Raw genomic sequence first — 20,712 nt, 5'->3', positions numbered from 1 at the left:
GCAACTTAAAAATAACAAATATTCATTAGGGTGGAAGAGTTCAACTCACATTCTTGGACAACAGACTTTTTAATTAGCAAAGATATAAAATGTTGAAGAAAACAATAAGCTTGGTCCAGTGGGCATACATAGATTTCTGCATCCAACAATTAAGAGAATCTACATTCTTTTCAAATACGTTTACAAAATGGAGCATTTACAAAAATTGCAGAAAATTATAAAATTATACCAATTATATTTTCTAACTAGTTAGAATAAAAAGATTATATATGAATTTTATCTCATAAATATTGATATAAAAATACTAAAAAATATTAGCAAATCAGATTCAGTGATATATATAAAACACACTATTCCATTAGCAAATTAAGGATGACTTAGTTTAGAAAATCTGTAATTGTCATTTACCATAGTAACAGGTTATAGAAGAAAAGGTAATAGATTTAGAAACAGCTGATCACATTCAAGCTTTAATAGGGCATGGCAGAGCTGGTTAAACTGATAAGTGATATATATAGTAAAACAAAAAACACAAGTAACAAAACTCAATGGCATCATCCCATATGAGGAAACATTCTCTTTAAAACTGGGGAATAGGGCTAGGATGCCTGTTATTACTACTTTTCAACATTGAACTCTGCTACTCTCAATCATATAAGCATTCAAAGGAGGATGTAAAATGGTTGTTATGATTATCAACCTAGAAAACTCAAAGACTACAATTAGCTAACAATCATAGTTGATCTAAGATTCTGGTTATAAGATGAAGATACAAAAAGCCGGTGACATGTCTTTGGATCATTATCAAGTAATTAGAATACAAAATATTTTTAAAAAACAACCTTTCAATAGCAATGAAATTTAAGTTACCTAAAAATAAATTTAACAAAAGATGTGCAAAATCAGTTGTTTCTGTTTTTTTTAAATTCTTTACAGGGAGACATTAAAGAAGACCTAAGTAAATGTAGAAATATCCCATCTTATCATGTGCTACCAAGTTTTCCTCAAATTGCTCTGTAGGTTTAATGCAACTCCAGTCAGAGTTTCAACATCTTTTTTTGGTAGAACTTTACAAGTTCATTCTAAAATTTATATGGGGCTTACCTGGTAGCTCAGCTCTTAAAAGAATCCACCTGCAATGCAGGAGATCCCGGTTCGATTCCTGGGTTGGGAAGATCCCCTGGAGAAGGGAACGGCTACCCACTCCAATATTCTGGCCTGGAGAATTCCATGAACTGTATAGTCCATGGAAAGTTTATATAGAACAAAAAGTCAATAATAGTAAAGAATAGTTTTAAAAATTTCTGAAGAACAAAGAGGAGGAGAAGGAATTTACCCTACCACAGATGAAGAATTTAAAAAGTCTAGCAATTATTTGTAGAATTGGTACATATTACAAATTAAACAATAAGGCCAAGGAGCAGACCCACACACATATATATATATAACTTGATATACAAAAGAAGCAACCTGGGGACTTCCCTGGTGGCACAGTAGATACGAATCCGCCTGCCAGTGCAGGGGACACAGGTTCAATCCCTGGTCTAGGAAGATCCCAGAGACAACCGAGCCCATGCACTGCAACAAGAGAAGCCTCCACAGTGAGAAAGCTGCACACCACAACTAAAGAGTACCCCTGCGCACCACACCCAGAGGAAGCCCACACAGCAATGAAGATAAAGTCAATAAAAAGTTCTAAAAAGAGCAATATGACAATTTAGTGGAGAAAAATAATGTTCCATAGAGCCAGGAAAATTGCTTACCCATATGGAAAGGGAGAAAGAAACTGAATTTCTGTGTCACACCATCCTAAAATTTCAAATGAATTTAAAAAAATGTCGAAAATAAGACATCAATCAGTGAAAATACTATATACATAGGATAAGAAAGCACTAAAATGTAAGAAAAATTCATAATTCAACCATAGTAAAATTCAAAAGTTCTCTTTATGAGAAGACATCATAAAGTAAAAAGGCAAGTCACAAACTGGAAGATTATTTCCATCATGTAACAGAATGATAGCTAATATACATTGAAAGTTCCTGAAATTCAATAAGGAAGACAGTGACAAAGTTCAAAAGATATGAACAGATATTTCACATGAACAGTATATGTGTCCAGTCTCAACTGTTCTTAGAAACTACAAAATCAAGACCATACTGAGATAAAATTGTGTGCTGTGCTCAGTTGCTCAGTCGTGTCCAACTTTTGTGACCCTGTGGACTGTAGCCCACCAGACTCCTCTGGCCATGGGATTATGCAAGCAAGAATACTGGAGGTGCCATTTCCTCCTCCAGAAGATCTTCCCAACTCAGGAGTTGAACCCACATCTCCTGTGGTTCCTGTATTGGCAGGCAGATTCTTTACCACTGAGCAATTGCACACATTCAATTGACAAACATTTTACATTCAGCTCATATCAAGTGGTAGAGATGGAGTGGAACAAAGATCTTGTGTAAATTGTTGTGAGGAGTATAAGAAATAGCCACTCTGGGAACACAATTTGGTGTTATCTTGTAAAGTTGAACATTTACATACTTTGGTTCCCAGCAGTTCCACTTGGGTACTATACTATAGCCTTCCCAGGTGGTGCAAGTGGTAAAGAATCCGCCTGTCAATGCAGGAGATGCAAGAGACATGGGTTCAATCCCTGTGTTTGGAAGATGCCCTAGAGGAGGAAATGGCTACCCACTCTGGTATTCTTTCCTGGAGAAAGTGCATTGACAGAGGAGCCTGGTTGGCTACAGTCAGTGGGATGGAAAGAGTTGGACATGACTGAGCATACAGTGCACTGTATCCTAAAGAAACTCTTTCTACATACACACAATACTGTTCCTGGCACTATTTGTAAGCAAAATTGGAAACACCCCAAATAGTTATCAATGGAAGAAAATGGTTTAATAAAATATAATTAAACCGTGAAATATTACAGAGCAATGATGATCAACTGCCCCTATAGTGAACGGTACAAAACAGCAAAATATGTGAAAGAAGCTAATAAAGACTATGTACAGTGTCATAGGAGTTTTTGAAAGTTAAAAATTAAGCCAAACCAAACATAAATGTGATAAATTGCTTTTCTTTTCTTTTTTAAGCAAGTAATTGTTGAAAAATAAAGATAGGATTATCTGATGAAATGAAAGAATATGATAGGGGTGGAATACACATGATGATGCAAAGAGCTGACTCACTGGAAAAGACCCTGATGCTGGGAAAGATTGAAGACAAAAGGAAAAGAGGGAAGCAGAGAATGGGAGAGTTGGATAGCATCACTGACTCAGTTCAGTTCAGTCACTCAGTTGTGTCTGACTCTGCGACCCCATGGACTGCTGCACACCAGGCTTCCCTGTCCATCACCAACTCCCGGAGCTTGCTCAACTCTTGTCCATCAAATTGGTAATGCCATCCAACCATCTCATACTCTGCCGATATTTGAGCAAACTCCGGGAGATAGTGAAGGACAGGGACGCCTGGCCTGCTGCAGTCCATGGGGTTGCAGAGAGTCAGACATCACTTAGCAACCGAACAACAATAATACTGATAGGTAGAAGTTTAGATCTTCCGTTTGGATGGTGATTTAATTAGTTCAGTAATATTAATAAATTATATACTCCTCACCATCTTGAATCCTCACTTTTCTCCTCTTCTACCTTATATTGCCATCTCCATCATACTGTTTAATGTATATCCTCAGCCCCCTGCTCCTCTCTTGCTTCTTAACCCTGTTAAACCCATCCAAAGCTGTATTAAATCTGTTTCTGCATCTAAACAACCATGCTAGCTTGTCTCACTACCATGAAGTGAGCCAGTACGAAATTTCCTTAGTCTGGTGGTTCTCAAACTTTAAAGTGTATTAGGATCTCAGAATCATTAGATCAACTTGTACATGAGGCTTATCAATCAGATAGTTCGTTTTGGTTTTTTTTTGATATTGGTTTGTATGAGTTCTTTGTATATTTTGGATACTAACTCCTTCTCTGATACATGGTTTGCAAACACTTTCTCCCATTCCATAGGTTGCCTTTTCATTTTGTTAATTTTCTCTTGCTGTGCAGTAGCTTTTTAGTTAATGTAGTCCCACTTACTTATTTAGCTTTTGTAGCTTATGCTTTTGGTATCATATCTAAAAAGTCATTGCTCAGACCAGTGTCAGGAAACTTTTCCTATGTATTTTTGAAGTCTTATGGTATTAGATCTTAGGTTTACATCTTTAACCCATTTTGAATTAATTTTTGTGAATGGTTCAGAGATCCAGTTTCATTTTTTTGCACATGGTTGTCCAGTTTTCCTAGCACCCTTTATTGAAGGGGCTATCTTTTCCCCATTGAGTGTTCTTGGATCTCTTGTCAAATATTAATTGATTATAAATGTGGCGGGGGACATATTTCTGGACTCTGTACTGTGCTATGTCCACTTTTATGCAAGTACTGTGCTGTTTTAATTAGCTATGTATTTTAGTTTAAAATGAGCAAGTGTGAATGAATGCCTTTGGTTTTGTTCTTTCTCAAGATCACTTTGGTCATTCGAGTTTCCTTTTGTGGCTCCAAACAAATTTTTAGTATTATTTTTTTCTATTTCTGTGGAAAATATCATTGGAATTGTGACGGAGACTGCAGTGAATCTATAGATAACTTTGAATAATACAGATGTTGTGTATAGAAACACAACTGATTTTTATATGTTGATTTTACATCCTGTAACTTTACTGCATTTGTTGATTCTAATTTTTTTTGTTTCAGTCTGTAGGATTTTCTTTATATAATATCATGTAATCTGCAAATAACAATTTTACTCCCTTCTTTCCAATTTGGATGCCTTTTCATTTCTTGCTCAACATTTTTCTCACTCCAGTTTTGATCGCTTGCTGACTTTGCTGTAGCTTTATTTGCTTATACGTTGGAGCCAGAAATACTGTCTTTATGTTAAAGCGATCAGTTTGTCCTCCAGCATCAAAACACATTGCCGTTATTAAGATGAGCATTAGTTTAAGTGATGGGCTTGCATCTAGGAACTATGTTGTATACCCCACCGAAAAGTAAGTAAGTAAGTAAGTAAGTGTGTGTGTGTGTGTGTGTGTGTGTGTGTGTGTGCGTGCGTGTGTGTGTGTGCACGCGTGTGCCTCAAGTTTTTAAGTATTAGGATCACTTAGCACAAACACCTGTGAAAGGCATGTGAAATTGAGACCAGCTGAGAGACAGTTCACTTCCCTCCCTCCCTTATCATGTTCACTCTGAAAAATAGATTGATTAAGATATGGAGTAAAACAGGAGACAAACTGGTAGCAAAATTTACTTTTCTTTCTCTCTTGTATGGGTGTACATGCCAAGTAGGTATTTGTATAAATGAAATATGTGCTTGATGTTGCCAAGGATATATAATTATGTAATTTGTAAAACACCCCTCCTCTCTTCAAATAATCAGCACTGTGTATCTCCTAGGCATGAACATAAACAGAAAGAAATCTAAGAGATCAAGATCACCATCTTGGCACTGGGCTTTCCAGGGCAGTTTAAGCGTTCCCATTTTCACTGACATTTTAGATCTTGCCTTTTAACCCCACCCACTTTCTATTCAGTTCTATTTTATTCACTTGCTTGTCATCCTAATCAGATCTCTGACCTGAAACCATTGCCTGCTTGTGACCTTAGTATTACCACTTTTCCCTGTTTTTAGAAGCACAACAGTAATATTTAAAAATTTCAGTATTCTACCATATATGATCGCATTTAATCCCCAAGGCTATCCCTGTGAAGGTGGCCGAGTGAAGTAAGTTGCCCCAGCTCACACAGCTGCTAGGTGGCAGAGCCAGAACCTTGAGCCCTTCTTTGCCCAGTGTTTTTTTTTTTTTTTTTTTCTTGTTATGCTACAAACCTTTTAAGTTGGTTTTAAATTAGGCCAGTAGATAGTCAACTCCCCCTGAAAGTAAGATAAGACAGAATAAAATTAAAACTCCGCTTTACTTTCCCCCAGGAATACTAACTACATCAGTGGTATTACATACTTCTTATTGTATTACATCAGGAGAAATGTAATATCACATTTTTCCACTAAGTTTGATCACTTGTTTAAGTTGATGACCATGAGAGCTCTGTTTGTGAATATATATTTTTCCTTTATAACTAACAGACAATCTGAGACAATACATTTTTTTCCCAAACAACCTTCCTCCCAATACTTACCTGAATAACTTACTACATTGGGAGTTGCAGAATAATTTTCCAACGCTAGTATTTCATCTACATGTGATAACTGCCATTCCTGTTAAGTTTTCCCTTTATCCTCCTAACCTCACTTAAAAAATAAAATTGAGTATTGTGTGGGTTTTTTAAAAATCATTGTATTATAATCCATTGCTATTACTATTTTTTTTCTTGGATGCTTCAATTGTCCCCAGACTTGAACCCATTGGTGTTTGAGTACCTCCTTGCTTGCTTGTGCTATGAGATGTTCTTGTCCCACTATATGCAATCCCTGCAAAAGCTGGAATTAGCCCTTTTTATGAGAAAGAATATTTAGAAACTTAAAATCTGCTGTTGTGAAGTCATGATTTCTAAATCCTTTCAGTTGATATAGAAATAAACCTTTTTCAAAATTATGAGTTTATGCTGATTTAAATGGAACATTGCAGGATTCTTTATCAACTTTTCTTCATTTCATATTTTTATGTCTGTTCTGCCATTATAGACCCTCATTTTTAAGAGTCTGTATTTGTGATTCAGTTTCATACTAGAAAGCATTTTTCACTTGTTTTAGAAAAACTTGTTCAGTTTACCAAAGTGATCACTATATTTGAAAAGTAACAGGAGGGACTTCCCTGGAGATCCAGTGGTTAATACTCATTGCTTCCACTGCAGAAGGCACAGGTTTGATCCTTGGTCAGGGAACTAAGATCCCACATGCCACGCCACATGGCCAAAAAAAAAAAAAAAGAAATGATATGAAAGCTTAAAAGCTTCATGTCACTACCTTCAATGCCTCAATGGGAAATAGGCAAACACATCAATGGTCCTGAAAAAATCCAATTTTTAGGTAATTGTTGTTACAGTTCCTAATTTCTATTTTCTTTTTTGCTATTTATACAAAGTCATCACACTCACAAGTTTATTTCTCCTAGTGTACAGATTCATATTTTAGATTCTCAGTGGAATCCAGGTCAGTATTTTTGACATTGATAGCATTATGGTGAATTATAGTATTTGCTTCTTCATGCTTTTTATATTTTAGTGAGCCGTTTTTGAGTTGCTGGTTTATTTTGTGAAATATGGATATAATATAAAAAAATTATGAAAAATGTGACTAACCAAGACTAAACAATATGCAAATGAAAATACCTTATTGCCTTATCTGATTGGCACAGTCTGTGTAGGTGCATGCAATATTTAAGAATGTAATTATTAACAAGAGTTAGGTTTCTATGGAAATAGTAACTACTTTTATCTTTTACAAATTTGAAATTGTGTGAAAAAACCTTAATCCCAGTAATTTTATCTTTGGCCCCCAAACTGCTTATAAACCACTTAGTAGACTTCTAGGGATTTCCAGCATTTAAACACTGTAAAAAAAAAAAAAAAAAGTCATAGCGTTTTCTAATCCACCATCCTGGGCTCATCAAAACCCAGGCTTTTCTGATAAAGCAAATAAGTTGCAATTTGATTTCTAAAGAACCCCTGATGCCTCCTTGGTACCTGCTTTTTCTTTACACACTGATACTACTGCTTCACTATTCCTTCAAGTTGTGTTATAGTCTAGTTAGAATAGGTAAGAAAGAAATGCCAAAATGACCTTTTAAATGTTGTCATTTGAGGCCAATGCTCTAAATCGGAGACCTTTGAAATGAGGCCTATGAAGAAAAAAGCAGTCTAAAGTGTGCATGAACTGTTTGAACTGGAAATTACTTCTAGTTTAGTTAATAGAACTATATAAATTAAAAGTAATGCATATATATGTATTTCTTTATTCTGTGTTGTGTCTTTTCCATGTTGAGATGTCCAAGCCTAGAATTCGGGAAGAGGCCTGGGCTGGAGAGGTTTACAGTGGGAACAAGGGGCGATCTTTCAAGAAGTTTGGCTATGAGAGCAAGAAAGTGCCAAGGAGCAAAGAGTTTAGGGCCCAGAAGAGACTGCACTGTGCTTACGTGTTGATGGGAGGGTGCAAGCCAGCCAAACTGCTGTCATGCCCACAGGGTCCAGGCAGTAGGAGGCCACCTGGTTTGATTCATGGTGATCATTTTCAGTCTTCCCAGAGATGGGCCTAAACCCAGTGAACTCAATGGTAATCATTTTCCAGATTCTGCTAAGGGAAAAACAATCTTTCTCTGACCACTCACTCTCAATATAGAATTAATCAAGTTCTCACTTGATCCCCCACCATAATCTGCACAATACTCTCCATGCTGTATTGCATTTATTTGTGTACATGTCTCTTTTCTCGATAAGTTGTGTTTTATTCAGCTTAGATGCCAAGTGCACAGCTCTGTTGCTGATGCACTATAGCATTCAATAAAGAGTAATAGGCTTTTATTAAGTAATAAGATTCATTAAAAATAAAATCAGGCCTTTTGTGTTACTCTATGGAATCTTCACAACAACCTTGTGAAAAACGGTAAGTATTCGCAGTTTCTAAGTAAGAAACCTGAGACTTAAGAAAGCTAAGTAACTTGTGCAAAGTCACACAGTAAGTGGAAGAGTCAGGACTCCAGCCCAGTCTTTCACAAGATTCATGTTCTTAAGCTCACTATAGTCAGTTGGTGATTGAATAAGTGAATGACTGGATGGGTATAAAGGAATTCAAAGGGATAAAATTCCCATGAATGAACTACCACAGCACTTTTTAAACATAACACATACTCAGAATGTGTAGTTGCTTAACAATGCTTTTTGTTGGGAAAAAAATGGAACAGTTGCAAAACTGAAATTAAGGGTAAACTGTTAACCACTGGAGGCTTCTTGCTGTCTTATTCTTTGTAGAATACAAAAAGGATTAACATCCATCCTATCTTTGTTCATCTTTGTATACATTGCTTCAAGAGTTTAATGATACTAAAAAGACCAACTCTTCATGGGAAAAGAAAGTGTCTTTTGCTTTAAAACTTACCTGCAAAACAATAAGGCCCTATAGCAGAAAACTATATTCAATATTGTGAGATAAACCATAATGGAAAAGAATATGTATACATAATATGTATGTATATCATACAAGAATGCTGCTGCTAAGTCATTTCAGTCGTGTCCAACTCTGTGCGACCCCATAGATGGCAGCCCACCAGACTCCCCCGTCCCTGGGATTCTCCAGGCAAGAACACTGGAGTGGGTTGCCATTTCCTTCTCCAATGCATGAAAGTGAAAAGTGAAAGTAAAGTCGCTCAGTCGTCCAACTCTTCGCGACCCCATGGACTGCAGCCTACCAGGCTCCTCCGTCCATGGGATTTTCCAGGCAAGGGGACTGGGGTGGGGTGCCATCACCTTCTCCATCATACAAGAATATGTATACATAAAATAAATGTATACATATATATAAATATATATATAACTGAATTTGCTGTGCAGCAACTAATGCAATATTATAAATTATGTATCAATAAAATACAAAAATAAATTTTTGAAAAATAGCACTATTGCCTGAAAAAACCACACAAACCTATTTATCCTCTCCTGCTTCAGGCATAAGGTTGACTACATCTGTAACTGTCTCAGAGGCACCCAGAGCAGTATGTGAAGCCCTTGCTTGCAGTACGTGCTGGGTGCGACTGCCGCTTATGGTCCCCAAGGCCACCAGCCTAGGCTTGTTGGTCCCGCTGGCATTGTGTCAAGCCACCCCATGACTGAAATAACATGGGGATGTCATGATCTCAAATTTGAGATCTTAATTTATATCTAAATTAAGAACTCAATTTTATATCTAAAAAACTTCAAGAAAGTCTGGGATTTTTGGTTTGTTTTTGGTGGGTAGTTTTGCTTTCTAGCCTCTGCTATTCAGGGATGTATGCTAGAAAGAAGTTAGTGAAGTGAAAGTCACTCAGTCATGTCTGACTCTTTGCAACCCCTTGTACTATGTAGTCCATGGAATTCTTATCATTGCATAATAATTACACTATATTCTACAGATTGAACTTTACTTAAATCATTCTAAAAGTGCCCTTTGTTCCCCTTCCCCCATTTTTTTTTTCTTTCAGCATTCTGAATTGTTTCTTTAGGTTTAACCTAAAGGCAATTGTAAGAAAATAACCCAAAGAATTCACCTTTATTTCAGGTTGCTTCTTCAGACAATACAAGGTAAGCTTTTACCAAACCCGCTCATTATTTTCTCTGAATCATTGCCAGGGTCATTTTCATAGTAAGAGTTGAAAGTTTCTCTTTTTAAGTAAACTACTCAGTTCTAGAAACTTGCATAGAATGAGAAAAGAAACCTAAAAAGTTTAGTGCTTAACCATTTGACCTATAAATGAATCATTTTAGTCATAAGGATATACTCCAGTGTGGTTTCCTATCCCAAAAAACAAATCAACCCTCTTAATTAAAGTCAACCAATTTTTCCTATTGAGGTATAATTGAAAAATGTCACATTTCATTATATTTATATAGTTTCAGGTATATGACATAATGACTTGGTATTTTTATTGGATTGGCCAAAAGGTTCATTCAAGAAATTGTGTTGTAAAGTTATCACCACAATAATTCTAGTTAACATCTGTCACAATACATGGTTACAAAATTATTTTTCTTGTGATGAGAACTTTTAAGATCTATTTTCTTAGCAACTTTCAAATAAGCTATAATCACCACCTATATTTTACATCCCCATGACTTACTTTTTAATGGAGTATAATTGCTTTACAATGTTGGGTTACTTTCTGCTGTACAACGAAGTGAACTAATTTTATGAGTTTATACCCTTTGGTCACCTTCAGCCATTTCTCCCACTCTCCCCACCCAAGCACCAGTTTGTCCTCTGTGAAGTCATTTTGGTTTTTGTTTTTGGATACCATGTGTGAAATTGAACAGTGTTTGTCTGACTGATTTCACTTAGCATAATGTCCTCAGGGTCCATCCATGTTGTCACAAATGGCTGAAGACTATTCCATTGTATCTGTATATCGCGTCTTCTTTATCCGTTCAAGCATCAGTGGACACTAAGGTCATTTCCAGAGCTTGGCTGTTGTAAATAATGCTGAAATGAACATGGAGGTGCATGTATCTTGAGTTAGTGGTTTCATTTCCTTCAGATAAATACCCAGAAGTGTAATTGTTAGATCATATGGTAGTTCTATGTTGTTTTTAAGGAATCTCTATACTGTTTTCCATAGTGGCTGTACCAATTTACATCCCCACTGATAATGCATGAGGATTCCTTTTTCTTCACAGCCTTGTTTAACACTTGCTTATTGTCTTTTTGGTAACAGCCAGTCTAATAGTTGTGAGGTTATACCGTACCGTGGTTTGGATTCGTGTTTCCGTGATTATAGTGATGTTGAGCACCTTTTCATGTACCTGTTGGGCATCTGTATATCATCTTTGGAAAAATGTCTATTCAGATCCTTTGCCTATTTTTTTAATTGAATTGTTTGGGAGAGAGGTTGCTTTTGTTTTGGTATTGAGTTGTATATTATTTTGGATATTAACTCCTTATCAGAGAGATGACTTACAAATATTTTCTCCCATTCTGTAGGCTGCATTTTCATTTTGTTGTTTCCTTTGCTGCACAGAAGTGATTTCACCTCACTAGTGATGTGAACATTTCACCCTAATGATGTTCTTACTGTAAAATGAAGGAGTTATAGTAGGTCATTCATTTTTAACCTTCCTTTCAAAATCTCCAACACGTAACAAAGTCAGAGCAGAAGCAGGCTGGGGGCCCAGGTCATCACACAGTGGAAGCCTGTCTTCCATCGAAGCCCTAGCCTACATAGTTTGATGTCCATGCTACTGGAAAACCCTTAATGAAATGCCTTTTAGAGTTGTCATTCAACATCCACCATCTCCAATATGATGGCAGACTCAAAAGTCAGAGAGCTAAATTGTGGTGTAAGAGCCCAAATCCAAGCCCCTATTTTGTACTGAAGAATATACCTCTGCTCACATTGACAAATTAGGAGTGAGAGGAGCTGTTCAAATACCAGATGTTTGTTGGGCCACAGCAACGCAGCAGGATGTTGAAAGTTCTGAGTCCTTTTCTGATATTTCATTGTTAAAGAAACTGATTTCTGCATGTTAATCTTGTATCCCACTTCAACATCCTAAGATAAACCATAATGGTAAAGAGTATTTTAAAAATGTATATATGTGTATAACTGAATCACTGTGGCTATACAGCCACAGTGATTTACACATTGTAAATCTTCAGTTTAAAAAAAAAGAGGAATGATGAACTAAAAAAAAACCCAAACCAAATAATGGCTGTACCAACCATAGGTTGTTGCAGGTCAGTATGAGGTTATGGTACTCTGCAGAAAAAAAGTTTTATTGTCAGTTTTTCCCTTCTCCTCTTTCCCCAAGTATGAGCTTGAGCCTCCCAGAATGGCAGCTAAATGTCCCCCCAGCCAGAGAAATGCCAGTAAGAATTATGAATGAAGTTTGTGCTTTTGAGAGACGCTGGTGCCCTGATGGCCTGGAGATCAGCTGAATGGCAGTTTCACAGTGACACCTTAAGATCTTGAGATCCTGATGAAAGAAGTATGTATGTGTAATATCTGAGATGGGGAGAGCAAGGTGTTTAGGGGGCCAGGGAATCTCTCAGTAGCTCTGCAATTGGCAGATAAGATTAAAACTCCAGCAACAGGAAAAGTCAGGGCCACTGACAATTGGAAATATTGGCATGGGGCACAGAGGCCTCTTGGCTGGATTAGGACCAGATGGGTAACAGGCTGACCCCTCCCAGCTGTTCATCTTGATAATTAAAGTAAATCTTGCACCTGTGATACAAAATTAGCTCAGAAACCAAAGATAACCCTGGGTAAAGTACATTTGTTGCTCTGAACACAAAGGCTTACTATCAAGAGGCATTTAGTTTAAGCAGCATTTCAATTAGTCAGATAAAAGAACAGTTTCTAGCTATTAACTCTTTGTCATCTGAGCTGATTTAAAAATAATGCAAACCTCACTCTGAGGAACTTTCCCCAGAGCCAGATACAAATACTACATTGAATAATTCTGTTCATTTAGAAACCGGTCTATTTGAAAGCTACGACTAAAATCAGTCCTGAAGCAGCATCCTATGAAATAAACTTCAACTTTATGGTTTAGTAGAAAAGAACACTGGATTGAGAGACCACCAGACCTGAGTTAGTCCTCTCTCTGCTAAGCAAACTTGGACACAGCTTTTGGTTTCTCTGTGCTTCTCTCAACTACAAAATAGGGAGATTAAACTGGAGTAAACTCAGATTCCATGAAATTCATAATCAAGTCCTTGAATGAGATTATTAGCAGAGAATGCCAATTATTGTGGCTTTCAGTTAAACCTTTGTTTCAAATACCCAAATGGAAGGGGCCACAGTAAACAAGTTTTCTACTGTTCAAAAGACGCTGGCATGCACTTTACCGTCATTGTTCATAGAAATGGCTTGCACAGCTCACTAATATCCCTAAGTTGCTGAAATGTAGGCCCTCGAACAGAAGGTGGCTTCAACTTCTACAGCTCTCAATGAAGTGGCGAGCTTTTGCCACCTTGAGGTTTAAGACTCTAAGTGCTGTTCTCTAAAAATGCAAATACACCTCCTGCCTACAGCTTACTCTTTCAACAGTTTCATTGATCCATTTTTTAAAATATATTTTTAAAAAAGACCAAGTTATTGATATAGCTGAGTAGCAGGAGCTAGTTCCCTTCTCTTTTTGCTTACCTACATTTTTCTAGTTATCTTATGGCATCTGGTCCCATCACTTCATGGCAAATAGATGGGAAAATAGTGGATGACTTTATTTTCGGGGGCTCCAAAATCACTGCAAATGGTGACTGCAGCCATGAAATTAAAAGACACTTACTCCTTGGAAGAAAGTTATGACCAACCTAGACAGCATATTAAAAAGCAGAGACATTACTTTGCCAACAAAGGTCCGTCTGGTCAAAGCTATGGCATTTCCAGTGGTCATGTATGGATGTGACAGTTGGACTATAAAGAAAGCTGAGCCGAAGAATTGATGCTTTTGAACTGTGGTGTTGGAGAACACTCTTCAGAGTCTCTTGGACTGCAGGGAGATCCAACCAGTCCATCCTAAAGGAGATCAGTCCTGGGTGTTCACTGAAGGACTGATGATGAAGCTGAAACTCCAGTACTTTGGCCACCTGATGCAAAGAGGTGACTCATTTGAAAACACCCTGATGCTGGGAAAGATTGAAGGCAGGAGGGGAAGGGGATGATAGAGAATGAGATGGTTGGATGGCATCACCAATGATGGACATGAGTTTGGGTAAACTCCGGGAGTTGGTGATGGACAGGGAGGCCTGGCATGCTGAAGTCCATGGGGTTGCAGAGTCGGACACGACTGAGCGACTGGACCGAATACATTTTTTAGCCAAGAAAATGAAAAGACTAAACAAATATTACTATACCCAAACTGCAGCTTTATTTTAAAAAGAAAATATAACAAACAGAAAGAAATTAAATACCAAAATGCTGGTGACTATTTCCAGGTGGCTCATGGGTGTTTTCATTATGCATTTTCTAAATTTCTGTAATGCACATGCACTAACCTTTGATTATTGCAAAAATAACTTTTAAAAAGATCTATTTATCTGGTTGCAGCTTGTAGAACGTCATTACTGAACAGTGGTTTTGTGGTCAATCACTAGAAATTGTGGAGCATTAGAGGAGGGAGGCTACTGCTCTCAATCTACACTTGGAAAGATGGAGATGTGTGGTGCCCAGGAAGGGAGATGTGATGCCCAGGAAGGGAGAGTAACCTAGGATTCTGTTTCTTCCTAGGCCCCACTCTGGGTGAGATAGGCTCTATGTGCCTGGAGTCTACATTTCATCACTATCCTTGCAATCCTTTATTTGGGTTATAGTGTTCTTCTGTTGATTTGTCTAGTATTCTCCCACAGCTGTGAGTAGTGCTATGTCAATGTCCTACATTTTGTGCAAGGGAGAAATATCATTTGTCTTCATCGTCTGATACCTTTCCCTTCCATGGTCAACAGAAATGACAGGGGAGGTCTGATCTTCTAATAGGGAAAATTCCTTCCTGGACCAGGGCTGGAATTTGCCCACCAAGGCCACAACAGGAGACTGTCTTTTAAATCTAGTTAGTACTGAAAAGTGAAGTGTTAGTCACTCAGTCGTGTCTGACTTTTTGTGACCCCCATGGACTGGAGCCCACCAGGTTCCTCTGTCCATGGAATTCTCCAGGCAAGAACAGTGGAGTGGATAGCCACTGCCTTCTCCAGGGGATCTTTCCTACCCAGGGATTGAACCCTGGTCTGCTGCGCTGCAGGTGGATTCTTTACTGAGCCACCAGGGAAGCCCAAACTAGTGTTAACCTCTTTACAAATGTGTAAGAACCATGAGACCTATTTTGAAGCAGTACAGTTTATAGAGATGTTTAGCATGGATTCAAGGCCCCAGTACAAACTACCTAATTAGCAAAAGGGCAAAATGTTGGTCTTCGCTTACACTGCCTAGCAGTCAGTTCAGTTTAGTCGCTCAGTCGTGACAAGAAACCTTAGTGTTTGTCAAAGAGTGATATGCAAAACATCTTCACATCACAACCACCGAGGGGGGGTGCTTGATAAAAAAATTCCTGGACATCCTTAGGCCCAATAGTTTCCATTTTAAATACTGTTTTAGACTATGAGTATCCAAAATGTAAAAATAACAAAGAAGTATAGATATGCAGATTCTATAGACTAAAATGTAAACATCTGAAAACTGACATCTGGCTCTACTACTAATTATTTCGCTCAACTAGCTCACTGAGAAAAAACACATACTTACACATTCTTACATTTCTAAAGCCAGTGCCTTTCAAGGCCCCATTTAATCACTTCTTGCTTATTAATACACAAGTATTAAAAAATCACACACATACCCTCTTTCAAACTGCAAACTAAATATGTTCAACAGTGGTTCCTCAAAAGCCTATTATTTCCACAACTTTATTAAAATAAGAAAATTAAATATATATGAAAACAGTAATGGAAAACAAGGACCTCTATCAGCTTTATTAGCTGCAATATGCATTATATGTGATTATATATATAAATTAAAAAATTACATATGTAACATAATTATAACAAAAACTTTAGTTTTGAAAAACATTTTATTCAAGAATTTCAAATATTTTCCAAAATACAGTTTCCTAGATTGCTACAAAAGAAAGCAAATTTAATATGAAATTTAAATCATTAAATATGTTTCACTAGTATATACATACAGAATGCCAAGCAATTTATATTTAGCCCTGGAATGCGTACCATGTCTTTTGTTTTTCCTTATTAAAGGCTCAATCCAGCACTTGGTATATATAGGCTATGTACAACAGGCAAAGTTCAGTGTTCACAGGAATTTCACATTAGCTTCCTCAACTTATAGCTGTGGTAATTTGTCCACAGGGGTGTCAAACTTGAAGTCTGTAGGAAACAGATCTGGGGCCCGAGGATAGATTAGTCTGTACGACTGCCTGATTGTAACATCAGCAACACCAGCAATATCTCCAATCTCTAAAAGACAAAAATCAAAGTATTAAGTATAACTTCCATCCTACCTCCCTTCCACCTGCGTTCTAATTTTGGGACCTGGTAGTATAAAATGTCTAAGTGAAAAAACAAAAATACTTTTTAACAGTTAAAAAGTAGAAAGTAGGGCTACAGTAACAATAATGGTCTCAATATCTATTATCTCAAAGGGTTGTTGTATTAACATTAAAAAGTTTACTATATGTAAAACATCTGAACAGTTCAGGGCATAGCAGAATGTGTTGTAACTATTATATTGCTTCCTATATTTAGAACTGACTTCTTCACAATAAATTTTTTTGAGGATCACAGAAGTAATCCACGAATACATTCTTATAAAGAAATTCACTTTATTATTTCTGTGTTTTAAAGTTCCCCTACATCTCCCCTAGCAAACCTCTGTTAAGAGGTTCTTATAAGGTTAAAACCAAATGGGATCACACTATAAATATTCTTCTCCAAACTTTTTTCTATTTAACACATCTGAGATCAAATAGCTATATATTACAGCATGATGTAGATGGTTTTCACTATTATACACATACTGGAGCATATATATTGAGCTCATTTGAGTTATTTCTATAGTCTATTAAGGAATCCAAGAATGTGCATTTACCATTCAAACTCAAGTGTCACTTTTTTCTTTTTTTAAATGAAGTCCCAAAGGACTGCCACATGACAATTATTTGGTTAGTTATACTTAAAATAGATTTTTAAAACACATCCTTTAATACAACCTCATTTTATCTTTTCAGAATTTTATCTTTTCCAGTTCAAACTAGTGAGATTTTATGGCTTCAAAGTGTGGATGTGGCCATCAATAAATAATATTAAATTTCCTTACCTTATGTTACATTATATTTTTCTGGACATAAATACCAATTTATATAAACTATTTGTATATCAACTAGCTGCTGGGCAGGGAAAGAAAGGACCTTATATTTCAAGAAAACCCTTCATGTGAAACACAAAGTGTCAAGAAGATTAGAATAAACTTTACAACTATTAATAGGAATGAGGGTAAGGACAATCTGTCCAGCCACAACTTCTCAATTTTCTAAGACGACTCAAAATTTTCTTGAAAAATGCAAGTGGAGCCCAAAGGGAATGGATAATGGCACATTTAAATAACTAATGGCTGGCTTCTTCTGCCTAATCCTTCTTCTATCTAATTTATTACTTTTATTAACATAGGAACATACAGCGTAAGCTGAGGTAAAAGGCTATTCTGAATAGGGTATTAAGTTATTGCAGCAAGTAATTTCACTACCTCACTTTTAAATTTAGGACTGCTCCTTTTTCTTTACAAAACTTTTTGAGGATCACAGAAGTAATTAATTACTGAATGCCGTGTGTTGTGCTGGAGGAGAAAATGGCAACCCACTCCACTATTCTCCCCTGAAAAATCCCATGGACAGAGGAGCCTGCTGGGCTATAGTCCAAAGGGTCGCAAAGAGTCAGACACAACTGAGTGACTGAGCAGAGCACAGCACACAGCTTCTCCTTCTTTATAAATCTTTTTGAGGATCATAGAAGTATTAACAAATACATGCTTATAAAGAAATTCACTTAATATCTGTCTGAAAGTTCTACAACAGTAAATTAAAAAATAGCTGAAGGCTGAACAGTATTTTCATGAAGAAACTGAACAGCATACAAAAGAAGAAAGGGAATAGATTTCACAGAAAGGTAAAACCTGATGGTCAGCACACATTTATAGTGTGCGTATCTGTAGGGTTCAGGCCAGCTCCAGAGAAACAAAGAATGGCTGCCTCCTATCAAGATTCAAAAGGTAAGTTTTGAGGTGGGAAAAAAACAAGACTATTCCAAATAGCCAGAAATATTTAGGGGATACAAATAAAAACAACTTCTAAAAATGAAAAAAAATATATGAACTAAAATTACTTAATTCAAAATGAAGAAAAAAGTACACGGGGTTATGCCTGCAAAATATTTTTATTTATGAGCCACTTAAAAGCAAAATATTGTATTTTCTTAAGTTTTGATGCTAAGGAACTACCTCTTAAACACAGGCTCTGGATATTTACTGTCACACCTCAGAGAACTGCAGGTTCAATTCCAGACCCCTAAAATAAAGCCAATATTGCAATAAAGCCAAACACATGAATTTTTTGGTTTACTAGTACATCATAAAAAATTATGTTTACACTGTAGTTTATTAAGTGTGCAAAATAATTTTGTCTAAAAAAAGAATGCACATACCTTAATTAAAAAATACTTTATTACTAAAAACCAAAAATGTTAACCATCATCTGACGAACAGAATTGCCATAAATCTTCCATTTGTTAAAAAAAAAAAAAAAAAATGCAGTGTCTGTGAGGTACAACAAAATGAGGTATGCCTGTACCTGCCTCATAACTTAAAATGGAAATACAATCACATACTACAGCCTTCACAATTTTATCAATACTCTTCCTGATGAAGAATCCTACCTTTTTGGGTCCTTTTCTCAGCTGATGCCTGTGAGGCCATGTAAATAGCAGCTGCTGCCACAGATATCGGGCTCCTTCCAGGAACCAAATCCAGCTCCACAGCTTTACGGGCTATATGAGTCGCTGCCATCTGTACTTGCTTAGGAAGACAAAGGTTGGAACAAAACCTGGACATGAAGTCCCCAGTTGTAATCAAATCCACACTGGTTTCTAAAGCTTTCAGAATAAGTTTAAAACATCGACCAATTTCTTTCTTAGAAATTCGTGATACAGCGCATATTTCTAAAAGACAAAAGAAGTTTAAATAAATCAATCCACCTAGGCCGTGTAGTTCACCTTAAAAATCTATCATTTTTTATTATAAAAGTAATATACTGCAAACTTCTATCCTGCCTTAAAGATCAATCTAATTCTGAGTGACACTTCTCACAAAACTAATTTAAAATTTCTCAATTAATTTACATGTTTACAAAAGCTTTTTAAAAAAAAAAAGCTAAATGTAGGTCTTAATATTTCAAAATATTAACTTCTCTGAAGTTTCAATTCATGCAAGTTTCTTCAATCAATCAAAAATGTCTTTGATATGTATTAATCTGTTGTAAGGGGTGTATCAAGAAAATGAAAGAAAATATTCAAACTAAAGAAAGCCTCTCAAGTTACACAATGTCATACATACATGTAATCCCTGCAATTACAGATACATCAAAATGTGATTAAGTATTTGACCCTGTTCTAAAATATCAACTAACATTAAGAATAAATTTAACAGAAGTCTTAGTTTTAGTTGCAAGAACCACTGCCTCTTCAGTCTGACACAAGAAAACATATAAAATATTCTTGGATGAATAAAGGGTAATTATAGTCTTAAGCTAAAATGTACAAGTATCACAGCAACACTGAATAAGCTGTCATGTTTTCATGCATAAACTGAAAACTACATGAAAAATATTAGTTCTATCAAAGCCTTCAACCTAACTGAAAATGAAAACTGTCTAACTCAAGAGAAAAAATTTCATTGATTCTAAGACTTGACTCTCTCACCTGTAGAGACCTGTGCTTGCTGGGAGTGGAAACTTTGCTGTACATCCAGTGTACAGACTTGCAACAAAGGATTCTGAGGCCAGGCCTCAAAGCTCACAAAATACAGTCAGAAGACCTTACTAGCAAAGAACATGGGGCTTACATGAACTAACATGACTTTACATGGGAAAACAGCCTGAAAAGAACATAATCAATATGATCATAGAATTTTTGTCAAGGAACAAAATAAGGTGCTGTTTAGAAAGATACGTAAGTGGATTACTGTATGTAACCAGGAAGCTTAATTTACTAAGCATCCAAGCTGCTTGACTTTGGCCTGTCACTTTAATATGAAATAGATTAACATTTATATCTAAACAATTAAAAACTTACCTTTAAATGTTCTAGGAACCCCTTCCTGTCTGCAGGCAATATAAAGACAAGCAGAAGCTATGGCATCATTGGCTCTCCCCTTTAGGCTCTTCTGTTCATACACTTGCTTGAATAGGTTATTTGTTCGATCCTTCAAAGCAGAGAAAAGTGAAAGTCGCTCACTCGTGTCTGATTCTTTGCGAC

General features: G+C 36.5%; 1 protein-coding gene across 2 annotated transcripts in view; it reads right to left on the bottom strand.

Annotated features, from left to right (window-relative positions):
- Nucleotides 1–16,228: 16,228 nt before the first annotated feature.
- GTF2B (general transcription factor IIB) overlaps nt 16,229–20,712 on the bottom strand; it is a 31,069-nt gene continuing 26,585 nt past the window's right edge. For both annotated transcript variants that reach the window (XM_019957143.2, XM_070786167.1), the window contains exons 5-7: nt 20,530–20,659; nt 19,117–19,398; nt 16,229–16,647 (exon numbers count right to left, since the gene is read on the bottom strand). In XM_019957143.2, coding sequence (XP_019812702.1) covers nt 16,514–16,647; nt 19,117–19,398; nt 20,530–20,659 — 546 coding nt within the window. In that variant the 3' untranslated portion in view covers nt 16,229–16,513. The remainder of the gene's footprint in view (nt 16,648–19,116; nt 19,399–20,529; nt 20,660–20,712) is intronic.

The sequence above is a fragment of the Bos indicus genome, chromosome 3 (genome assembly GCF_029378745.1).
Source record: "Bos indicus isolate NIAB-ARS_2022 breed Sahiwal x Tharparkar chromosome 3, NIAB-ARS_B.indTharparkar_mat_pri_1.0, whole genome shotgun sequence".
In the NCBI taxonomy this organism is placed as follows: Eukaryota; Metazoa; Chordata; class Mammalia; order Artiodactyla; family Bovidae; genus Bos; species Bos indicus.
The sequence above is the reverse complement of the archived record's forward strand: the minus strand, read 5'-3'. Positions and strand labels throughout refer to the sequence as shown.